The 20,117-nt window shown below is 39.3% G+C and overlaps 1 protein-coding gene across 1 annotated transcript in view; it reads right to left on the bottom strand.

Annotated features, from left to right (window-relative positions):
- Positions 1 to 20,117, bottom strand: part of HACE1 (HECT domain and ankyrin repeat containing E3 ubiquitin protein ligase 1) — a gene marked incomplete in the record, with an annotated part of 1,502,717 nt that overhangs the window by 780,480 nt on the left and 702,120 nt on the right. The window contains 1 exon segment of the mRNA XM_044065909.1: positions 6,186 to 6,432. Coding sequence (XP_043921844.1) covers positions 6,186 to 6,432 — 247 coding nt within the window.

The following is a 20,117-nucleotide window of genomic DNA, read 5'->3' as shown; positions in this document are numbered from 1 at the left end:
CAAACTATGTGACTCTGCTCTACATTAATATCTCTTCTTGGTGGCATTACACATCCAGCAGAGTCCAGCATCTTAACATACAAGCTCAATAAGACTCTCTTTCTAGGCAAATGGTCTATAAACTAGGCAGTGATGAGCAATACTGTCTTTAGAAAGGATTATCCCAAAGTAAACTTCTGTCTCTCCTTCAAGTGTAAAGTGATGGAAATTCTTTTCCCTCTATCCTGACACCTTACAGGGATGAGTAGGAATGTTCTGATGAAACCAAGGCAGAAGGACCTATGTTACACATGCAGTCCATTTCCCTTAACCCTAATGACCATACAGAAAGAAAAGTTGTCCAGGTCAAGACTCATACTGGGAACCACCATGGACATTCTGATGTGGTTTAAAATGCTTGCCTCCACAATAAGGAAGGTTCACTACAACTACTTCCATTCAAGGACCTTATATTTCATCCATTCATCCCTTCAAACATGGTCATCAGTGCAATCAGTCTTGTCAGAGGGGCTTACCCACTTCTATGTATAGCCAGTAACTCTAAATTCTCAGATAAGGGTTAGTAAATTCTGGACACAATGCAGAAGACTTACAAAGACAAATGAAAAAAGGGCTGAAAACTTTGCAGCTAAGGAGGATATCACTCCACACTAAGCACTTATTTAACAGATTCTGTGGCACTTAATATAGCCATTTGAACACAATTTCAGTTATTTCTGATTAAAAGTACACCTAGTTGCTATATCAAACTTTCACTAAGAACCTAACTTCCTCTTTCTAGCAAACTCTGAATTTACCAAACCACTCCTCAAAGGCAAAACCTACTTAAGGCCCCCATTCATGACACAGTAACTCTCTGGGGCCTTTATTTTATCACAGTGAAACTAACCAAGGCCCCACCAAGTCAGCAACTTCAGGGGATCTCAAATGTCTGTTTTAGGAAGCATTTTTTCTAGTGGCTCAACCAGAAAGGAAGATGAACTAAAATCTTTGTCAGTTTGGCCTTTTTATCGGATCCTCCATAAGGACACCAATATCGCACACAAACTCCTTACTCATGCCAAAAGTAGCAACACAGTCCAACCTAAAATAGACAACCTCATTATGTATTTCCCAGTTAAAAAACTGAGTGCATCCTGTATTGCACAAATATGCACAAGAATATACATCATTAGAACTAAATTCAGGAAAATGACCAGGTTTTTCATCTTTTCTGCATCAGAGGAAAGGGATTAAAGCATTCAAGATCACCCTCTTAAGATGGATCTCAGATTGTCCTACTTAGTTACACTTCATCAAACCAAGACTTACCAATTTCAAAACAAACTATACCAGGGTAGTAGCTGCCTAAGCAGCCTACTTTAAACATGCATACGTAGACACCATTATAAAATTCTTATATTGTATACAGTGACAAAGGTACACATACATAACAGAAAAGTAAAGAAACCATAGCAAATATTTTTCAATTTCCTGAATTATACCATATGCATCCTTTTAACAATTACTCATTCCAACATTACATAAATGGATGAATTCCTGCCATCCCTTAAATGTCATTCCTCCTTGTGAACATTATTATGCATGTGCTGTTCCCAAAAAAATCCACATATTTAAGATTTAGAGATAAGTACTAGACTAACAATTTGTAGAATATTACAGGCCTAGTCAATAGCGAAAAGTCAGAATCAAACCCTGTACCTTGTATCTGTGAGGTTTAAATGTTAACAGGTAGATAGCTAACTGGTTCACAGACAGGACCTGGGAAGTTAGAATTGGGGAGACCACCTCTACAAAGAGACCTGTCACAAGCGATGTCCCTCAGGGATTGGTCCTTGGACTGCTCCTTTTTATTTACTTCTCTGAAGTCAAGGCCAATGTCAGTGGTATCTAGCTGACCAGATTTGCAGATGATTGCAAATTAGGAGCTGTCACTAAATCCCACACTGACACAAATGTTCCCCAGGAACAACTGACACAAATGTTCCCCAGGAACAACTGACACAAACAACTGGTGTCAGAACCATGGACTAAAACTAAATGCCAAAAAATGAATAATAGTATTCTTTGGGAAGTCATCCACCACTGGTAACTATCACATTGACAACACACCACTTAGAGTTAACCCAGTAGTCAGGACTTGGGGAGACACAAACAGTAATCTAGCCTTTGACCATCCCGTGTCTACAATAGTGAGGAAATCATTCTATGTTGCACTACTTATAAACAAAGGTATGGAATTTATGTCCAATGAAGTAATTGTTCCACTGTATTCGGTATTCATCAGACCTATCATTGAGTACAATGCCACTTCGGTATGTACCTAACCAGGCATATCCAACAAATGGAATGTCCACAGAGGTTCATCACTAAAAGAATACAAGACGCAAGTAAAATATCCTATGCAGACCACCTCAAGGCCATATCACTCTACTCTGTCTCCCGGCTTTAGGTCAAGTGGTGCCCTAGGCAAAAGGGCTCCATGGCACCCCCCCACCACACCACCCGGTGCCCCCCTCCTGGTCTACCTACACCAAATAAATACTGAAAAAGCGCCCCTACTAGAGCGGCGGCCTAGTTGGCCTATGCCTAAGGCTAATGAGGGGAGCTCCATGCCTTGCATACAGGGCACTGTCAAACTCCATTCTGATGGACCTTCTGCATATCTGCAAAACAAACAGCACTTAAATTAGCCATTCAAAAAACTTAAACATTGCCTGTAATATAAACAGGACCTCCTGGAGAGACAGGTATGTATCCGAGAGACTACCCCTTCTCTGAAGCAGCATTCGTGTAAAGCAGCCGTCCTCCCTAACCCAATTCAAGTGTAACTTGGACAATTGGAAGGGCAGCAAAAAGTCCATCCCTGGCTTGGTCCCTGTATCTCTAATGGACACAGGCAACCTGTAAATGGTTCACCTCCCAGGGCCCTGCTTGTAAATGTTTCACCTCCCATGCCCCTGCTTACACTTATCAAGGTTATCAGAACTTGTCAGAGATTTGGGATGCATGGCTAGGCTTAAAAAGTGAAATCGAACCATATGTTGGACGAAAGCACATAGTGTTTTAATAAAAGCTTATATATTACGTCTACAGCTTTGCTAGTGGAATCCATTTTTTTATGTGTTACTGGCTTAAAAAGGCGCTTGTGGTCTTTTGCCTAGTAATTAGCATATTATTATTATAGTATCAGAAAAGGGAGGACCACTAATGCCCTGTGTAGGCATACACTGGCACCTGGGAATCACAAATTTGGATTAATGGTAGTAGAAAAGGTGGAACATAATCCAAGGGGAGGCCCATTGGAGCTGATGTTGAAGAAACAGGAACTGTTTTGGCAGATTTATTTTAATTCATATAGATGGCCAGGATTGAATGTTTATGTTTCTATTGCTCCATTGTTGAAACTGAGGGCATTAGAAAGATGAAATGAATATTTCTTATTTATGTAGGTTGCTCAGTTTGTGTATTTATGGGGGGTGTTTATAAATACTTTAAGTTTTTTTTATAACATAATGAATATTAGGTGTTAATGCAGGCTGTATAGCTTTAAATATTTTTAATGGTCTTTAATTAAATCACACGACTGATTTTTAGTATTTAAATCGATGTGGGTATGTTTTTATTTATCTAATGAAGTTCTGATACTTTTAGAATGAAAGTGCTTACTTTTTACTGCATTAAAGTTCGTTTTCTTGGAGTTCCATGGTCCATGTTTTTTTTTGTTTTTTTTGGTTCATTTCTCGGTTTCTTATTTTTGTAATCTATAATGGAAAACTACTATAGATGTGCATGTACTTTTATATTCTACATATGTGTATGTGTGTGTGTGTATATATATATATATATATATATATATATATATATATATATATATATATATATATATATATACATACACATACATACCATGCACATAAAAAATTTTTTTTAAACATTTCTGGGGCATAATCAGTGGCCTGAAAGCTAATAAGGCACAGTAAGGCATCAGGACTCGTGTGGCTTTGTTAAAAAAAAGATGAAAAGTATATTATTTTTAAGTAGAATGCAACATTTTCCCAACTATTAGTTTGCTTTTATTTGCCATCACATCCAAATGAAGGATTTCCAAACTTGTTCAAATCAGCATGCTTCACATTTCTGAAGGACTCGCACTCATACCAAGACAATCTCAGAGCTGTCGAGTCAAAGGAAAGTGAATGAAACTGTACATCTACTTCCACAACATTTAAACATTTCAATGTAATAAAATGTGTTAAGGACCTTTAAGTACCATATTCATTATACAAAATACTTCTGCCTTTTTGCAAGCCAAAATAAAAGGTATCTGGCTTTGCCAGCTTGCCCAGTCCAGAAGGGAAGGGTTCTGTCCATGATAAAGGCACATCCACAATGACAGGGATGTGCTGTGAACTTGGACAGATTGCTGGTAAAACTATGGCATGTTGGGGATGGGACAGAGCTTGAGGATGTGTGACGTCCATAGCTCCACCAAGTTAGGTTATTCCAGAAAACCTCCTTGGTGTGCAGGGCCTATGTATGTGATGCTGCAAAAGCAGCTCCACTCCACTTACCCTGCTTAACCTACTACTGATTTGGTCACACCTCCAGGGGGAGGCAGTACCTGGAATACATAAAGGTAAGCTGTGCAGCCAGGTAGCTGATCATCATCTGGAAACATGCAAATGGGGGGGACAGATCCACCTCCAGACTTATTATGTCATCTTTCCAAGTTATACATCAACAAATGTCTGCAACCTCAAGTAATAAGAACTAGACTCTATTTCTGAAACAAAAGCAGCCTACAGCTTAGTTGCATGTCAGAATGTCTTACCAGTGCTGCTTGCTTGTAGTGTATATTTATCATTCCACTGTGATACAATGAAAGGACACTGTGATTACATAAAACCACATGATATCAACTTTTCAGCTGCCCAGAACTTACCTACTAGAATGAGCTTCATTCATCCTCAGTTCCTCTGCAAGAAGCCCTATATCTAGTTTACCAACTAGGAAAATTAGGAAGGCATGAGGATTCAAATGTTTTTTTCACAATGAAGACCTTATTTTGACTTTGTAGTACAAAGCCCATGTACTGATGGGTCTGTTCTCTAGGAGTCTCCTTTTTCATTTTTATTAAACCGTGACAAGCTAACTACTTTTTTATGAAATCCCTATATTATTTATTAAATGGCACACATTGTCACATTATATTTGAAAACAGTTCTAAAACATCATTAAGAAGTTATGAAGAAGCACAGAAGAAAAGTACAGACAACTTACCAGCAAGACAGTGTAAAATGTGAAATATAGCTCTTTTCTGAGGTAAGAAGCTTCTTCAGTTTTAGAAACAGCACAATTCAATAAAAATTCTGAGGTATTAAATATATTTCTTCAATTAAATCAACTTGATGGCTTTACTGGATTTAAATCCAACTTACAGCATCTCAAAATGCACTGAATGAAAGCACTGTGTACCACTTACGCTACTTGTCCACCTTAATATGTAAAAAAAAAAAAAAAAAAAACAGACAAAAAAAGTTTATTTACTACATAAAGAATATGCAAGTACAACAAAGAAAGAAATAATCCCAACTGAACCCGGAGGTTGTAGCAAATGAAAAAATGGGCGTACAACCACAATGGATCAGTATTCTACTTACCTTTATATACAAAAATATACCAAAAGCTTTAGTAGTTTTTTTAACCATTACAAAAATTTCTAAATATCAATGAGGAAAAAAAGAATTACACTGAAGTAATTTCAGGCTTAATCTAACACAAGCTTGAAGTGATAAGCCTATGTTAGTTTTATTCTGTTTTACCTCTACTGGTCAAAAGGTACTCTCCTCAAAAAGTGGTATATTTCCTTACTAATTGGGATAGTTCTTAAGGAAAGTAAAATCACAGCAGGATTTGCCATAACCATAAGTACAAAATAAATATGCGGGAAGCACATTTAGAATAATGTACAATTAAACAGTAATCCAAAAAAAAATGAAAACTGAAGAAGTTGCTCTCACTGCAAAACACTCTTTGAAGGGAAAGTGAAAACAAAACAAAAAGAAAAGATTTAGCAAAGAGTAGTATTAAGGAGCCCCTCGCAATTAAATAAGAGATAAACAAAAAAGGTGGGCATTATGTAAAAAAAACAAAAATGGCTGCATGACTTTATCCAAACTTACATCCTGTTCAGAAGTCGTGTGATTAATGTATGTATGCTTTGTGTTATTCATCTGTTTAACGTCAATCTTCCTAATAACGTCATATACTTTTCTGACCTTGAACACCTGACTTCTTGGAGTTTTATTTCCATTGTACCCCATGTCATTTCCATTACTGGGGGAAGTTGGGCCTAGGTGAAACACATGGCAGAATATCCGTACAATTCTCAACAGGCTCTTCATCTGAGCTTCGTAATTACTTGACAAACTGTAAAAAAAAAAATATTTTAATCAGAACTGTTCAACAGTTATTAAACCATGACAACAGAAAATAAAAGCAAATCACTAACATAGCAACAGCCATGATGCACATTACTGAATTTTTCAGCACATTCTTTGAGTAAAACCTTCCATCAATAACAAATACTCATTTTTAACATCCAATGATGGAACCATCTCTGCAATATAATAACTGAAAATGGCATGCTCAATGTAACATCTTACATTATTTAGCTGTCACCAATCAGGTTTAATACAGTGAAGGGTGTTCAAGCACAAGAAATGCTAGAAACCAGCAAAAGCCAAGACAGTTTTTGGGTGTGAGATTCGAGTCAGGCACGTAAGCAAAACGCTGTGATGCAGTTCCACAAGTGCCAACGTTTATCTTGGTGAGTGCACTGAAAAACCTCAAGTACTTTTCTAATAAAGGCATTTCTGGCACCAATATAAAAGACCAGCACAGAAAACTGCCCTTAATGGTGAAGACCGCAGACAAAGGCAGGAATACTTACTGAACCTTGTGAAGGAAGAAGACATTAGAATGAAATTTAAAGGCTATGCAGCTCAGAAATTAAGACAATATCTTATATTTCTTACCTTTCTGGGTCAGTTTTTACAATTCATTCATAACAATAGGCAAATTCAAAACTTAAATGAAATGCATCATTTGCACAGCTGGAGTCAAAAGGCTCACTTACAATAATACTGCACTAAGGATCATCGTAACAATGAACGCAAGGTGTTTTGTCTAGTCATCACTACATTTAACATCTAGTAATCCGGTAACACCTCTGTGGTGTGGAATGGCACACCTCTGGCAGCCTACACACATCCTTGCTTTCCAGAGTATTTTCTGAAAAATTGACTTCAAAAGCATAAGATAAACAAATGTGAATATTTTGTGAGCAATAAAAGCTATTACAATTGTACAAATAGCAGTGTTATCAGCAAGGCGTGTTCTTTGCAGTGATAATAGTCAGTGCATTCATAGTCTTTCCATAAATACTATAATATGTAATTAATTCACACAAACACAGAATTATATTTTTGCTAAACTTTCACTAACAATTTGTAAAACCTTGAAAAAATGTAAAACATATTTTTAGAACATTTTTGTTAACCAGACATACATTTTCATGCGAAAGCAAAACATTCTTCCCTGAGTTCAAGTTTAATTAGAAATTTACAAAAATATGAAAATATATGCTTAATTGTAGAATTAGAAGTGAAAATATATGCTTAATTGTAGAATTAGCAATGTAAAAAACACTGACCTAGCAAGATGTGTAACAAAGTGCAAATATCAAAGACAGTGTTTTTCAACATCATCTAAGGTTTCACCTGATGCCATATAGTAGTTTGTAAGTCGCTAGGTTTTTGAAATATTAAGTACAAATGGAAATATTGCTCATTTTTATAATTACTAACAAAGAACTAGCAATATCTTGAGTGGTGTGATACAAATAGACAATGACAATGAAACTGTCTCTTACCATGATATTTCACACCATACTCAACAGCATGTAGGTCTCTCAGTTAAGAAAGTATGACCATAAAAACAAAGCAATATCTTTCGGCTTTTCCCAGTTAGAGGTCGCCACAGCAGATCACCGGTCCACAGACTGATTGGCAGTGGATTTTTACGGTGCCGAGTTGCCAGCCCAACGCCCAACCTTCATGGAAGGCGCACCCACATGCACCTACCTGCATGTCTTTTAAAGTATGACCATATACATGAGAATATGAATGATAAAGTGGCAAAAAAGAAGTTATGTACCTACCATAACGTTCCATGTTAGTTATCTTCATCTCGCCTTCTTTCTTGCTGGTTGGGAACGGAGCCGATCCTCGGCTCCGACTGGGCAGACCCTTCATTCAGCGCCCTCCGATTGCCAACCAGCAAGAACGAAGGCGAGATAGACAACTTAACATAAAGAAGTTATGTACCTACCATAACATTCCATGTTAGTTGTCTTCATCTCGCCTTCTTTCTTGCTGGTTGGCAATCGGAGGGGGCCAAATGAAGGGTCTGTCCAGTCAGAGCTGAGGATCGGCTCCGATCCCAACCAGCAAGAATGAAGGCGATACAGACAACTTAACATTGGTAATTACTTTCTCCACTGCAAGACATCCTGGATTAACAATCATAGTGTCAGTCGGCCTTAGGCATAGGCCAACTAGGCGGCCGCCTAAGGCACCGCTCTAGCAGGTGAGATTTTCAAGTAATTTGGATGGTGTAAACAGACCAAGATGGGGTGCCAGGTGGTGTGGGGGGGTGCTATGGATCCCTTTTGCCTAGAGCACCACTTGACCTAAGGCCGACCCTGCTTAGTGTCATTTTGTTAATACATCCTTGCCCCTTCTAATATTCCCTGTTAACTAGTAAATCGTTTAAAGAAGCCAGATCCAAAAAAATCTGGATATTATAGGTTGATGTGTGTGTTTAATGGAAGCATAAAAAGGCGCTAAAAGAGCTAGTGAAAGTAGGCAGCAATTCACACACTGTCCCATAAACAGCATCACAACCAGAAAAACAGACATTGCATTATTATAGTGAGACAGACCCAAACTATGACTTTCTGCACTTGTCAAAAGGCAATGCTGGCAATGTCAACTAATACAGAAACACCTTGCCACAAGTTACAGGCTGAAGAAACAAACAAATGGCTTGCATTTCTCTGTTCCTTTGTTAAAGCTACAACAGTGCATAAAGCACATATACAATTTGATAAGTGTGGAGTCTTCTTCATTCCTTAAAAAGAGGTAAACAAGGATATGCACAAATGACAGAAGTAAATTGGAGATGTCACTTCTGATACAGTGAATATAGAAAGTGTACACACCCCTGTTAAAATGCCAGGTTTTTGTGACACAAAAAAATGAGACCACGATAAATCATTTCAAAACTTTTCCCACCTTTAATGTGAACTTCAATCTGTACACTTCAATTGAAAAACAAACACATTTGTTAGGGGAAAAAATAAAAAATAAAAAACGTACAATAAGCTGATTGCAGAAGTATGCACACCCTTAAACTAATAGTTTGTTGAAGCACCTTTTGATTTAATTACAGCATTCAGTCTTCTTAGGTACACACCTGCCATAAATTATTTGGGGTTAATCAGAGTCTCTTTAAAGTTCAGCTGTCCTAGTAGGATTTTCCTGACATCTACTCAGTTGCCTGCTACAGCAAAAGCCATGGTTCACAGACAGCTTACAAAGCATCAAAGGGATCTCACTGTTGAAAGGTATCAGTCAGGAGGATGGTACAAAAACATTTCCACAGCATTGGATAAACCATGGAACACAGTGAAGACAGTCATCAAAAAGTGGAGAAAATATGGGACAACAGTAACACTGCAAAGAAGTGGACGTCCCTCCAAAATCGATGAAAAGACAAGAGGAAAACTTGTCTGGGAGGCTACCAAGAGACCTACAGCAACACTGAAGGAGCTGCAGGAATTTCTGACAAGTACTGGTTGTGCACTACATGTGACAACAATCTCCCGTATTCTCCAAATGTCTGGCCTATGGAGTAGGGTTGCAAGACAGAAGCCTTTTCTTACACAGAAAAGCATCCAGGCCCAGCTAAAATTTGCAAAACAATATATCATGTCTCCCAAAATCATGTGGAAAATGTGTTATGGTCTGATGAGATCAAGGTTAAATTTTTTGGCCACAATTCCAAAAGGTGCATTTGGCACAAAAGCAACACTTCGCATCACCAAAAGAACACCATCCCCACAGTAAACCATGGTGGTGGCAGTGTCATGCTTTGGGGTTGCTTTTCTTCAACTGGAACTGGGGCTTTGGTCAAGGTGGAGGGAATTATGAACAGTTCCAAATACCAGTCACATTTGGCCCAAAACCTGCAGGCATTTGCCAGAAAGCTGAAGATGAAGAGGAATTTCACCTTTCAACACGGTAATGACCCCAAGCATACATCCAAATCAACAAAAGAATGGCTTCACCTCAAGAAAATTAAAGTTTTGGAATGGCCCAGCCAGACCCCAGACCTAAATTCAATAGAAAATCTGTGGGATGACCTGAAGAGGGCTGTGCACAAGAGATGCCCTCGCAATTGGACATATTTGGAGCACTTTTGCAAGGAAGAGTGGGCAAATACTGCCAGGTCAAGATGTCCCATGCTGATAGACTCTGACCCAAGAAGACTGAATGCTGTAATTAAATCAAAAGGTGCTTAGTTTAAGGGTGTGCACACTTATGCAACCAGCTTACTGTATGTTTTTTATTATTTATATTTTCCCCCAACAGATTTTCAATTGAATTGTACAGGTTATAGGTCACATTAAAGGTGGGAAAAGTTTCAAAATTATTTATTGCGGTCTCATTTTGTTATATCACAAAAACCTGGCATTTTAACAGGGTGTGTACACTTTTTATATCCACTGTATGGATATATTTACTTGCTTGTTACTATTAACTTATTATTTAATTTTACTTATTAGAATCGAGCCGTGGTGGTGCAGCGGTAGCGTTGTTGCCTCACACCAAGAGGTTCTCCCATTCGATTCTCGGCTGGAGTGTGGGCAGTGCCTTCTGTGTGGAATCTGCATGCCCTCCCCGCGGTTGGGTGGCGTTCTGAAAGACATGCGTGAATGGGCGTGCCTTCATTGAAGGTTGGGTGTCAAGCTGGCAACTCGGCACTATGAAAATCTACTGCCAATCATTAGAGGACCGGAGTTCTGCTGTGGTGACCCCTAACCGAGAAAAGCCGAAAGACAATAAGACAACAACAGAATCGTTGCGCAAAATGCTCATCATAACAAGACATGTTTTTAACATCCTTCGAGGGTCAACACTGGGTTTTATCCACTTTTCTGTTCTGGTTCAGCCCTTTTTTCAAATAAGCTCCCACTCACAGAACATCCACAGTTGATGTTGTCCAATCCCATCACTTCATCAGCTATAAAAGCATATAAATTTGCCTCAACCGGTCTGTAAGCACACCTCCAGCATACAAATCAAGAAAATAAAAAAATAATGACGATCTGGTACATACAATGTTTACAAGAAATATATAAGTATATACTTGAGTGAATTACAAGGAACTCTCAACAGCTGAGGCAGGAATCTGAGTAAAAGTACTGCTCAGATTTCAGAAAGATTCTTGCAGTCATGTGCATCCTTTGGACATCTGAGTAAAAACGTACTACATGCATATTCTCGCTCTCTTTTTCTCTCTCATAACAGAGAAGGCCTTCTTGTCTTCATACCTATCAATGTTTACAAAGAGGTCTTTAAGGCTAGTGGAGCTACAATGGATTTTGGTAGGTACAGACAGACTCCATAGCTGGCAAGGAAATGAATGATGTACTGCTCCAGTGAGCATCATTGGCTCAGTTGTCCAGGTAAGGGTAAACATGTGTTCTCCCCGCACCTAAAGGTGGGCAATAATTGTGGGTAAGCATTCGGTGAACACTCAGATCCTGGTGGAAAGATCAATGTACAAGACAGACAAATAACAGTACTTTTGCCCTGCTTACTGTGGCAGGCCTGATTTCTTCCATGACCAAGAGATCTAACTGTGGACCAGTGTTCCCTTAACAGATGAAGGATTCATCAAACAATATATTCTGGACAGCATGTCCAAGAACGCTGCCCTAAACAAGTACTAACCAGGTCATCATCTAAGGTGGAATCCTATACTTCAGGGGGCAAGGCTCCTCTGTTTTCTTTTAGCTGGCAGGGCCACTCCAAAGTCAGAAAGGAAGGATGATGGAGAGGAAAACTCTACACTATGTATCCACATACTCTTTAGCAAGCTTCTTGTGATCAGAGGGTACTAGCTAGGACAGGTGGCAGTACAAGTGCCCTGTCCTCCAGCAACAGGGGAAATGGGCATTTTGGGTCACTCTTGGTCTCTCCATTAGAGGCTACAATGATGTGGACTTCATTAAGAGTTTTGTGAATTAATACAGTAGATGTATGCTGTGAGGAGAACTGTGACTCAGTCTGATTCTGAAATAGTCTTATTTGGACAGTTAATTCAACAGTTTGGAATACCTCAACAGTGATTTAAGAAAGGACACCTTATTCTCCAGATGTCACCCAGAAGGAAAAGATGTGCTGATAAATTATCAATTCTTGCAGCAAAAAAGAACTAAAGATCACATCTAAACAATCCTATCTTGGTTTGTGATTTACTGTGTAGTTTATTTATTTCCAGTATGATTACTGGGGAAGTCCACTGGGTCAGTGACCCATTTTCAGTGGAGGAGAAAAACTCCAAGATACATAATACAGATAAGGTACAGAAATACGATGTCACTCTTACATAATATGGAAACAGTTACAAGTAAGTACCTTGAAAATATGCATAATAAGCAGAAAAGCACTGAGTGTGGTACATTTTCTTTAGTGTGCAATCACAGATATTAGGTGAGAAGATGTTTTATATACATACTTTTAAGTAAAATGAGGATACACTATACATGCACAATTTCAGAAAAGAAATTAGTAATGGAAAGCTGTATACAATGTTTACAATCTTGGGCCATAAGAAATAAGCAGCTAATAGAGACAGGAGAGCAAAGAAAATGCTTGTGGGAGCACAGCTGAAGGAGAGTTATTGAGGTTATTGATAGCTATTGTTATTGCATTGATAGTTATTGATAGCTAATGGAGAAGGGAGTGCTTAGAAAATGTTCATGGGAGCATAGCTGAAGGAGAGTTATTGAGGTTATCGATAGCTATTGTTATTGCATTGATAGTTATTGATAGCTAATGGGGAAGGGAGTGCTTAGAAAATGTTCATGGGAGCATAGCTGAAGGAGAGTTATTGAGGTTATCGATAGCTATTGTTATTGTATTGATAGTTATTGATAGCTAATGGAGAAGGGAGAGCTTAGAAAATGCTCATGGGATAATATCAGAAGGACAGTTATTGAGGTCTTAGGAACCTGAGAGGGAAAACCCCCAGGAGCATAGCTGAAGGAGAGTTGTTGAGGTTATCGACAGCTATTGTTATTGTATTGATAGTTATTGATAGCTAATGGAGAAGGGAGTGCTTAGAAAATGTTCATGGGAGCATAGCTGAAGGAGAGTTATTGAGGTTATCGATAGCTATTGTTATTGTATTGATAGTTATTGATAGCTAATGGAGAAGGGAGAGCTTAGAAAATGCTCATGGGAGCATAGCAGAAGAAGAGTTATTGAGGTCTTAGGAACCTGAGGGGGAAACCCCCCAGGAGCATAGCTGAAGGAGAGTTGTTGAGGGCTTAGGAACCAGAGTGGGAAAACCCCCAGGGGAATGGACTAAGGAAGATTAGGTTGGATGGTGGCAGTTGCATTTCCATTTTGTGGCCATATGTTTGGTAAGCTGAGTTTTGAAGGTTTCTAAGTTTGGGATGGTTCTTAGAGAGGGAGGAAGGGAATTCCATTTTTTGCCTAGAGAGAGAGAGCGAGGAGAAGTTGGCCTGCTGTACTTTTGGATTTGGGGATAGCAATTAGGTTTTGATGCTCGGAGTTCTATTGGGGTTGTAATGGGGGAGGATATTAGTTAGTGCTGGACACTTAGCTGGGTGATATACAAGTCTGTGTGCAGTGGTGAGTTGGAGGAAGTCTAAGTAGTTTGGGAGTTCAAGCCACTTTAGGGATCTTAGGGTAAGGCAGTGATGGGTAGAAGGTTTAGATTTGGTAGCACATTTTGACATTTTATTATAGCAGTTTTCTAATTTGGAGGAAATAGAAGAGGACAGGTTAGTTAGCAGGGGGGGGGGGGGCTCCATATAATAAGGAAGGCAGTAGATAAGTGGTGGCTAGAGTATTCCTCGTAGTATAAGAGAGGAAGCAATTGTTCCTATACAGCATACCTGGCTTTTGGTGGGTTTTCTTAATATTTTGTTGAATATGGATATCGAACTTGAGATGTTCGTCAATAGTAATACCAAGTAGTTTAGCAGAAGGAACCACTTCTATAGCTGAATTAGTTTTACTTAGCACTTTTGAAGGCATTTTTGTTGTAGGAGAATGACTTTGTGGGAGGGAAAAGTAGAATTTTTGATTTGTTTGCATTGGGAGAAGGTGGTTTTGGCGCATCCAGTTTTCAGTGGTTGAGAAGGCAGTTTGTGTTTTAGACAGCAGTTCTGAGAGGTTACAGGCAAAGCAGACTAAGGTAGAATCATCTGCATATTGAATAATTTTGGAATCAGGAATGGCAGCATGAAAGTTGTTTATGAAGATATTGAAAAGCATGGGCCCTAGGATAGATCCCTGTGGTACGCCAGTTGGGGTAGGTAAGAAGGAAGAGGTAGAGTACTTCCATTTGACCGTCTGAGTTCTATCTGATAGGTAACTGGAGAACCAGGATATAGTGTTTGGGGAGAGATGGAGCTTTGAGAGGTGATAAAGAAGGTGTTTGTGTGAAACAATGTTGAATGCTTTGGACAGATCGAGCAGAACAGGAGAGACTAGATGTCCAGAGTCTCGGGCTAGATTGAGTGTTTCTAAGAAAGAGAGTAGAGCAGTTATAGTACTAAGACCTGGGCGGAAACCATGTTGTGTATGTGTAAGAAGATTGTTTTGGGCCTGGTAAGGCATAAGTTGAAGGTGAATGCACTTTTCAAGGATTTTAGAGATTGGAGAGAGCAGAGTGATAGGGTGGAAGTTAGAGATGCTGGTGTTTTTGCCTCTTTTATGAAGGGGAAGAATACAGGCTGAGGGCCAGAGTTTGGGGGTGTAAGATTCCTTAACAGATCTGTTAATTATAATACTGATTAGGAGAGCTAAGGCATCAGCAGCACATTTTAGGAAGGCAGAGGGAATGTTGTCAGGAACATTAGAGCATGGTTTAAGTTTGGATAGAAGTCTTTTTATGGAGTTAGTAAAGGCAGGTTTGAAGTCGAACGGGGGGGGGGGTATTAGTGGGGTTGGATGAGGAAGAGAAAGGGGCTGGAGGGTTAATGTTGGGGAAGGTCCTGGTCAGGTCAGAAATAGTTTCTAGGAAGAATGAGTTAAAATCAGAGGCTAGAGCAAGATCCGATTTGCTTGGGTCAGGACAAGAATTATTTTTGGATCCTGGATTAAGCAGTGAGTTTATTGATTTCCCGAATTGCTTGGGGTTTTTGTTGTTGTTGGACTGGAGTTTGATGTAGTAGGACTTTTTGTCCTTGGTTTTTAGCTGTTCTGCTAGGTTACATTGCTGTTTGTATTGGAGCAGGGTATTGGGAAGTTTATCTTTTTGGTAGAGCTTCCAAAGTTTGTCCCTTTGGTGCATAATTTCCTTAGCATCTTTGGATAGCCAAGGAGCTGTATTAGTTTTTACCCTCTTGTGTCTAAGAGAGGCAAGGAAGTTTAGAGTGTCTAGGAAGACAGAGTTGAAGTGTTCTATAGCATTGTCAAGAGGAAGGGAGTTTAGTATTTGCCAGTTCATTTGTTTGAGAATGTTTGAGAATGATGTGGGGTTGAAATTACTGAGGCTACGGGTATAAATATATTGGTGCTGGTGAGGGGAAGAGGTCGTTGAGCGATGAATTTAAGCTGGGAAATGGTCGCTGATGGAATCAGGAGTTGTGTCAGGAGTTGTGCCAGAGTTGGTTATTTTATTAGGATCAGAGACTAAGATCCAGTCTAAAGTGGAACCAGGGAGATTTACTTTGTTAGGTCGGGTGACTGAGTGAATTACCTGAGATAAGTTATAGAGGTTGATGGATAGGGAGGGAGAGATGCTATTAATATTGTTCCAGTCAATATTTACATCTCCTAAAATATAAGTTCCATACTTAAATTCAGTAAAGGCCCATAGGAGAATATCCACAAGGGTAGAGATATTATCAGAAAGGATATAAAGGGCTATTATGCAAATATTCTTGTGTTTATTCATTTTTAGTAGTCCAGCAGTCAATTCTGTGTTCTGGAAATGTGGAAAAGGAGTTTGAATGGGGTATTAAGGTGAGGAGGTTGGAGTATACTAAGGCAGAGCCACCCCCTTTCTTATCTGGTCGGTAATTTTGGAGAATATTGAATCCTGGGGGTAGGATCTCAGCATCCGAGATATGGGGTTTGAGCCAAGTTTCAGAGATTGCTAAGATGTCTGGTTGGTTGTGGCATAGCCAAGCTTGAAAGTGATGAGCTTTGTTGTTAAGACTCTGGGCGTTAGTGGTAAAGATTTTCAGGGTGTTGTGGGATGAGGAAGGAGGTAGGTGTTGCAAGTAGGGGGACTAGGACCAGGGTTGGGGTGGATATCTCCAGGAAGGACTAGATTGTTGAAGGAGGTATCCTTTAGCCATTTGAGTTTAAATAATGTGAGTTTTGGAAAATCCAGGAGTAGTTTAGGAGACAGTATCTTAACTGTGGAGGAAAAGATTTTAAGGTGGAATAGGTGAAGTGGGTTGCGCTGTACAAGTAGAAATGTTAGAAGGATTGTAGGTGAAGGTGGGGTTGTGAGGAGGTTATTTTTGTAGGTAATATTACATAAGCAGTGAAGGAAAACAAGCTGGTGTAGTAGAGAGGAATTAGGAAAACAAGGAGAAAGCAAGGGGTGTAGAGAGAGTGGTGACTTAAGAAATGCATATTGAAAAAAAGGAGAATGGCATAAGAGAATAAGAAGAAAGGAGGATGTCTGTGAAGCAGTGAAGGTATAGGAGGAGAGAGAAGAGGGTTTTAATTGTTTATGGAGGGAGGAAGAAGTGAAGAGAGTTTAAGTGAGAAGGTAGTAACTGGGAAGAAAGGGGAGGGGAAAATTCCTATGTTAGGTGGAGAGGGAGGGGGAAGAGGAAGGAGCTGCTATTGGATAATTAGGTAGGAGGGAGGGGTATGTGATGAATAAAGGTAGGACACCTTGGGGTGGGTGAGATATGGGGGTAGGGAAGGGAGCGGAGTGAGCCCGCAGGGCGAACGGAGCAGGTAGACGCAAAAGAAGGAAGGAGTTTGAGAGTAACAATCAGTGGAAGAGGTTTATTAAGGTAAGTTTAGTTATGTATATATAAATCAGAATACAGTAGTAGAGCAGGTTAGAGAATAGCTAGATGATCATTGTAAAAGTATGACTTAAAGCTGAGAGTATGTTAAGAGCAGGGCTAAGAATAACAGAGATGAGATGTATTAATATTATAAGCCAGAGGGCTAAATAAATAAGGTGTGGGATTGACTGAAATAAGGGTGCCACCTAGTGGACAGGTTATGTATTACAATTGAAGTTCTATCTGGGAGAAAGGCTGATCAAGGAATTGGGAAGGGAGAAAATACTCAGGAGAAGGGGCTTGTGCTAGTGAGAAGAGAAAGTATGCTAGCTACAGGGTAGAGAGGGGCTAAGGCTGTTGGCTGTCCTGGCTATGAAGTGAGCTTTTAATCACCAGAAGTAAAAAATGTCAAGCATATGCTTTACTGCCAGTTTAGGGAGTACACATACATGTTTACTTCTTTACTGGAAGGGTGCTAGGATAGCAGTCCAGTGGGAGTTCAGGTTATTTTGAAAGGGGTCTATAGCCGGCAGGCAGATAGACTCTAGGTTTTGGATTTGAAATAGGCAGGATGCAGAGCTGGGAACTTTTGAAAGAGGGGGAGAAAAAAGAAGTAAACTTAGTACAGGAAGTTATATTATGCAGGTATGGCAATAATTTACATTCATTCAGTACGGCTAAAAGCTACAAATGTAGGTTAAAACAAACACTCAATACACTGCAAGAGAGCCCTTGATAAGTCTTTAAACATAAGGCTACTAGGTGAATCTTAGTGATATTGTAGTGCCACTGTCCAGATAAAGAGGTATTAATGTAGGCAAATTCTACCAACTATATTGGCTTTTTATATGCAGGCTGACTATTAGGCACCTGGGGTACAGTATTTACAGAAGTAATAATATGCACATCCAGCTTTACTAGTGCTGAAGCAAAAATGTAACTTTGACCATATGTTTCAAAGACAAAGACATGCATCTGGAGCATTTCTCCCCGGGCCTCCGATGAAAACAGGCTCTGTGGAACCTAGTCGGACTTTCCCGGTCAACAAATGTTAAATAAATAAATAAATAATAAAAATGTACTATTTCAATACTAATAGGCACATTTACCTTGCGTAGTACACCAAACAAGAACTTCAGGCAGAGATACTTTCCACATATAGCTTCTTTCATAACCAATAGGGAGGCTGCTGTCTTGTGTTGCCCATGTGCAAAACGCTAAATGGAAGCTATGCACTTTCTTAGAGGCTATTCAAAGCTTAGCCATATTAAATAAGTTATCATTTAGTTCCCCTATAAAATCCTTACAAGCATTCTTTCACAGAGGTAGCTTGGCATAAGTGGGATCGGGAATATTGAAAACTGAACTAGTCCCTATGGGTTATTCTTTTGATTTAAAGTTAAAATAAAAGTATGATTAAATGAAGAGGCGGACATAACAGCTCAGCGTTTCTCGTTGTTGAGCTGGAAGTGTTCATAAAGCATGGTGCTGTAATGAACGAAGGAAAAGATGTGGTACACCTGGCAGCACAGCGTTTCTTAATGGGTTGAATGCTAGGAAAGCGTGGTGCTTTAGACAGCTTCACAGCCTACTTATCTGGAGTAAAACCTTATTACTTAATATTAGACACAGGTCAGTAAGAGTAATACATGTAGCTGTACAGCGTTTCCCGGTAAAGGGCTAGAACGCTAAGAATGGCGTGGTGCTTAATGGACTCCACAGCCTTCCAATCAGGTGTAAAACCTTCACAAAGTAGTTATAGATGCAGTTTAGACAAAGACCCCTTGAAATAGCTAAAACATATGGGAAATTATTTGCTGAACAGCAACTGTAGCACTGGAAGTTTCACCTTTGCACACTTCGTTGCTTCTAGTAGCTCCACGTGAGTGACGAAAACACAGACCAGCCTTTTTGGTGTTATACAATCTAGCACATCAAGTCCTGTTACTTAGCAATCATGAACAGTATTACAACGATTCAAAGAACATAGAGAACTAGAAAACTTTAGCAAGAAATACACAAAGAATATAACACTTCTAAGCACTTGAACCGAGTCACAGCTTGGCGAGACTGTAATACTTAATAAGTAAAACACGCTACCAAGCTGCAACAGTAGGAATCCAACATTTTTGTAGCGGAAGCAAAAATTAGCATTTAAAACACGCTTCTATGCTACTACATTGAGAAATCAGCTAAAAAGTACAGGGAAGGTACAACACATCACTTACATCAGTCGCAGGCACCAGGACCAGGAGCGCACAGCAGCCAGGGGTAATTCCAGGGAAGGAAAAGATGGCTCCTAGAGGAGTCACTAACATTTATACAATATCGGGGGAGTAGGCTGGTAAGAGAAGTTTTATTTGAATTTATATTGTACTTGTTATCACTGTTTTTCGCTGTTTGTAGGTATGAAGGGACTGCTTGTTAACAAGACTTACTTTGATTCATATTTTGTTGTTTTACCTTTAATTTTACTACTGGCTGCTATAAAAGCATAGGTCTTAGACAGACAAGCTCTAGCCACTCCAAGGGGCCTAGACAGCTATACGTTTACACAGACTGCAGAGAGGAAAATCCTGAGCATATCTAAACAATCCTGACTTTTTGTGATTTATTTAGCTTTACTGTTAAAAAGAAGTCCGACTGCAAGTGATAGTGAGCAGGAGCTACTGCGCGCGACATAAATAAATCACAACTATTTTCTGGCTTGTAGAACTTGTTTGGTCAGAACAACTTTACTATACTTTATTAT

Source organism: Protopterus annectens, chromosome 1.part0 (genome assembly GCF_019279795.1).
Source record: "Protopterus annectens isolate FY-2018-M chromosome 1.part0, PAN1.0, whole genome shotgun sequence".
Lineage (NCBI taxonomy): Eukaryota > Metazoa > Chordata > Ceratodontiformes > Protopteridae > Protopterus > Protopterus annectens.
This window is presented reverse-complemented; position numbering and strand designations above follow the sequence as displayed.